This window comes from Stenella coeruleoalba (assembly GCF_951394435.1).
Source record: "Stenella coeruleoalba genome assembly, chromosome: 9".
NCBI lineage: Eukaryota > Metazoa > Chordata > Mammalia > Artiodactyla > Delphinidae > Stenella > Stenella coeruleoalba.
This window is the reverse complement of record NC_137155.1, coordinates 9,029,095-9,033,866: the sequence shown is the minus strand read 5'-3', so window position 1 is coordinate 9,033,866 and position 4,772 is coordinate 9,029,095. Positions and strand designations below refer to the sequence as shown.

At 49.4% G+C, this 4,772-nt stretch overlaps 1 protein-coding gene across 1 annotated transcript; it reads left to right on the top strand.

Annotated features, from left to right (window-relative positions):
• Window positions 1–636: 636 nt before the first annotated feature.
• Window positions 637–4,456, top strand: PPIA (peptidylprolyl isomerase A). The gene is made up of 5 exons (XM_079931507.1): window positions 637–754; window positions 2,847–2,877; window positions 2,966–3,054; window positions 3,420–3,592; window positions 4,114–4,456. The coding sequence occupies exons 1-5, from the start codon at window positions 686–688 to the stop codon at window positions 4,244–4,246; spliced, it is 495 nt and encodes a 164-aa protein (XP_079787633.1). The 5' UTR covers window positions 637–685; the 3' UTR covers window positions 4,247–4,456.
• Window positions 4,457–4,772: the final 316 nt, after the last annotated feature.

The window sequence follows — 4,772 nt, the reverse complement described above, 5'->3', positions numbered from 1 at the left end:
GACAGGCTCTTGTTTTAACGTCTTCCTCCTGGAGAAAATTCAAGCAGAGTGTGCAAGATATTTTCGGAAAGTAGGGTATTTTGGAAGCATTTCATAACCTTTCAGACTAGGGGAGAAAGGGGGAAGGGAGAGAGGGCGGCGGCTGCGCCTCATCCTCATCTGCAGTGGGAAAATGGTGATGCCCAAAGCCACCTGGCCTCCCAGAGCGGCATGGGCCCTGGACCCCGAGCGACCTTGGCGGGCGGCGCGACCTTGAGGCCTGCGTTTGCCTCAGTTGCCCCCTCTGCGCGATGGGAAGACGTCCTGGCCGCGGGCCCAGGCAGGTGCATGTCTCTCGGGCTCCCACCGACCCAACCGGCCCACCAGGGCGGTCTCCAAGTCCCGTCCCCAACCCGGTCGCCTCAGCGCGACCCCACACCGCAGCGCGGTGACCGAAGCGGCGGGCGGGAACCTGCCTGCATCTGCCAGCGCGCACGCGCGTCTCCCGTCCCTCCTCTCCGGCGCCATCTCCACCCATAGGCCCAGGCACACCGTCACTTCGACTGACCCACGGTCGCGATTGGCCAGAGACGAGGCGCGCGACCGGCCATGGGCGGGGCCTGAACCGGCTATAAAAGAGGCGGGCGGTGGGGCTCGTGCTGCTTTGCAGACGCCGCCACATCGGAACTTCCCGCGCAGCCCAACCATGGTCAACCCTACCGTGTTCTTTGACATCGCCGTCGACGGCGAGCCCTTGGGCCGCGTCTCCTTCGAGGTTGGGGCGGGCGGCGGCGCGCCGGGTGGGCCTGAGCGGGCGGCGGGGGGGAGGCCGAGGGGCTGGGTGCGGGCGCCCCGCCTGAGGAACGCGGGCGGCGCGGCGCCATTTCCTGACGAGGGGCCATTTTGGGAGGCCGGGGGCGGCGGGCAGACAAAGGCGGGGCGGGCGGGGCGGGCGGGGGAGGCGCGGCCGCGCCCTTCCGGCCGCGCACGTGCTCGGGCCGCGAGCCGTTGGCCGCCGCGTGGGATCGCGGGGCCCTGAGGGTCGGCAACGCCCCAGACGGAAGGCGGGCGCCGGCCCTGGGCAGCCGCGACCTTCCCGGGGCCGCCCTCGAGGACTCGGAAGCCGCTTCCTTCGAGCCGACGCGGCGGCCGCACCTGAAGGCTGCCTTTTCCCGCGCCGGGCGCGCCAGGGCCGGTGGGGATAGCAGCCCATCCGTTGTCCCGAAGGACGCTTGCTAGTTCAGGGTTGGGTTATAATAAGGGTGTGGGGTCGGCCGGCTCGAGGGCTTCCCCGGGTGTTTTAAAATCGCGAGGTTGATGTAGAAAGAGGCCCCTCCCCGCCCCCACCCCGAGCGGAAATGTGCCGGCCGCCTTCCCTCCGCTGGCGCCGAGGCCCGCCTTCCGCTGCGGTGACGGCGGGTGGGAGGCGCCCGGGCCCCTCCCGGTCGTCCCCGCGCAGAACAGGCTAGTCGAGACCGGCAGAGCGGCAGGCCTTCTGCGCTGGTTTCCTAATTAGTTCAGGCGTGTTACGGGTACTTCTTAATCAGTTTGTAATCACAGCAGGGTAGCTAAGTAAGTCGGCGGGTTCTTCAAACGGTAAATGGGATTCCGTTCCAGTTAACCCAGCATGGTAGGTCTTGGGGTGTAGCCCTAAGTGGTTTTATCCTCTTTGACCACTTCTCAAAGAGCCGCCAGTGATCAGGTTGTAGGATCTCCGCCCAAGCTTAGATAGCCCCCCATGCAGATCAGTCTGTAGCCCACTCTCACTGTAGTCAGAGCTAAGAATTGATAAGGGCCCATGTGGAAACTTGCCCTGACGTAAAAACTGGAGAAATATTACATCCAGTAGATGTATACTCCACCTTTATCCGAAGTCAGCTGATAATTGGCCAGGGGCCACGTGGAAACTTGGCCTGAGCCTAACTCTTTGTAGCTTGTGTGTCTCAGGTTAGCCAGAGGGCTTAATGGAAATGAGATAGGCACTCTGACAGATCCCTTGGTGAGAATGGAGGTGGAACTGCCACTGCGAGCTTTAACTTTAGTAAGGGTCTAAAAGGGAAACGAGTTAGTACGAGGGTTGGAGACACGTTAATACTTAAGAGACCGTATGTTTTATATACAGTACTTAGAAGCTAAATAGTAAGTCTTCTAAGAAACATCCAGGGATTTCAGTAGATGATTTAAGTCACGGATCTGTGGAATAGTTCATTAAGTACTTTAAACTGTCTTTATGCAAGGGCTTGCGTTTTCTATGGTATTTAAGCTTTTTTAGCCAAAATGTTTGATATATGCAGGAAAGGTTCGAAGCAGTTGTACTAGAAACCAATCTTTATTTTTTACCCCACTACTAGGTAAGGGACCTGGAAACCAAGAAGTGACTGCTCATCCAATCCATAAAGCTATGTTAACAGATTGGAGGTAGTAGCATTTTCATTACCAGTGACTAAAATTACAGCTATTTACTCCCTGATCGTGCAGGAGTACTTGCTATTCTTGAAAGTTCTTGTCTTTAGGTTCAAGTTGAAGTTGGGGGAGGTGATGTACCTTTGAGAGACCATCTATCTGTTTAGAAGTAGGTGTGATACACATAAAAGTTTTAAGTCACTTTTTAGAAGCCTCACACTATCTGAGTCATTCCTGGTTCTGGAGTTTTGGCATGTCTTTGGGTGTCATGTTGCTAACCCAACCCCGCAGGACCTTAAGGCTGTCAGGAGCCGTTCTTATTTGGGATTCAAAGTAATTACTGAAGAAGCATTCTCTTCTAGTGAGAAAATGAATTTATGATTCAGAGGCCCCTAAAGACAAGGGTACTAAGCAACAAAATATGTAAGCAGATGTTTTTCATTAACTGTCATTTTCTCTTACAGCTGTTTGCAGACAAAGTTCCAAAGACAGCAGGTTAGTTTTATTTCTTTTTTAAATGTTTAACAGAGGTATTCTGATTTTAACTGTTGTGTCTATATACATATACACTTTATTTTAACAGAAAACTTCCGTGCTCTGAGCACTGGGGAGAAAGGCTTTGGTTATAAAGGTTCCTGCTTTCACAGAATAATTCCGGGATTTATGTGCCAGGTATGAAATTTACTGATACTGATTTGGGTTCTCTTAATTTGGGATTGAGCCAGAACATTTCAGGATGTGCACATATGGTCTGTCTGCATTGGTGCCAGTCTACTTTTATACTTTGTTTTCTGTTACATTTGTCTATTTGACAATTTTGCACTGATACCATGCCATCTAAATTGCTGTGGTCTGTAATAAACAAATGTTTTTTTTTTTAAGTGCATATATGAACTAAAATGTTAATTCTACCATTTTGGTTCCACTTGACCCTTTTAATTAGTTTAAACTTGAGTTTTAAAGTTTGAACCTTGCAGACTTGGCATGTTTTCCAGCTGTGTTGCCAAAAGTGACAGGTTCCTCTTTTATGTTCACAGGGTGGTGACTTCACACGCCATAATGGCACTGGTGGCAAGTCCATTTATGGGGAGAAATTTGATGATGAGAATTTCCTCCTGAAGCATACGGGTCCTGGCATCTTGTCCATGGCAAATGCTGGCCCCAACACAAACGGTTCCCAGTTTTTCATCTGCACTGCCAAGACTGAGTGGTAAGAGCAGAACATAGCAAAGGCAACCTTTCCCTGCTGTTCCTGCTCTAAAGTAGTAGAAGAGCATGAATAGTCACAAATTTAGATAGTGCACTATAGAAAGTGACATACTCTAATAGCAAAACAGGGCACCTTGTTGAGTAGTTGAATTTAAGAGTGGTGCTTTCATCTAATTAGCATGTGATTTGTTGGCTCTTTTTTAGGGGTCCATTCTAAAATTAGGATTAACAGTGATTAGAGACTCTTGGAGACCACCTTTTTTAGACTGGCTTAAAGTAATCTGGTGTTGACACTTTTTTTTTTAGGTAAAAGGATAAAATGTTTCCAGTATTTAACTAGTTGGTGTTAGCTAGTGCTAAAAGCTGGATAAACCACTCTTCTGGTCTTCTTTTGCTTGGGTATGCTATATTGATTTGTGGGACACTGTTCTTATCTCAATGCACAATACAGGCTGCTTATTTCTCTCTATTTCATTACTACCTGCAGATCGGAGGTAGTAATGTTTATTCTTCTGTTTCCAGGTTGGATGGCAAGCATGTGGTCTTTGGCAAGGTGAAAGAGGGCATGAATATTGTGGAAGCCATGGAGCGCTTTGGTTCCAGGAATGGCAAGACCAGCAAGAAGATCACCATTGCTGACTGTGGACAAATCTAATAATAAATTTGACTTGTGTTTTATCTTAACCACCAGACCATTCCTTCTGTAGCTCAGGAGAGCACCCCTTCATCCCCATCTGCTCCAAATATACTATAATCTTTGTGCTCTCATTGCACTTCTTTGGGTTCCATATTTTCCTTATTCCCCTCCAAGTTTAGCTGAATTGCAAAGTTAAGTTTATGGTTATGAAATAAAGACTAAACAACCGTTGCCTGTCCTTGTTTGGTTAGGGTATTGATGTAGATTTCATTTTTAAGCAGCAACATGTTACTTCTAAGACAACAGTTGCTGTGTTTGTTTAAAAGTATCTTGTTTTTTTGCTTCCCTGATCCAAGAATAAAGTTTTGCTGATCGAGTATCCCAAGGGCAAGCTGTGAGTGGAATACGGAAGATGTAGGCTCAGGCAGGGAAAAAAGGTGGAACTTCAAGATTGTGACCATGTTGGAACAGTACTCCTTTAAGGATGACAGTGGAAAATTCTCACTTGGCACATTTAGGGTTATCCATCAAAATTACTATAACA

Coding starts and splice junctions, on each gene's coding strand:
- PPIA (XM_079931507.1), top strand. CDS start 686: ATGGTCAACCCTACCGTGTTCTTTGACATCGCCGTCGACGGCGAGCCC. Junction 755..2,846: donor TGGGCCGCGTCTCCTTCGAG/GTTGGGGCGGGC, acceptor TTTCTCTTACAG/CTGTTTGCAGACAAAGTTCC. Junction 3,055..3,419: donor TTCCGGGATTTATGTGCCAG/GTATGAAATTTA, acceptor TTATGTTCACAG/GGTGGTGACTTCACACGCCA.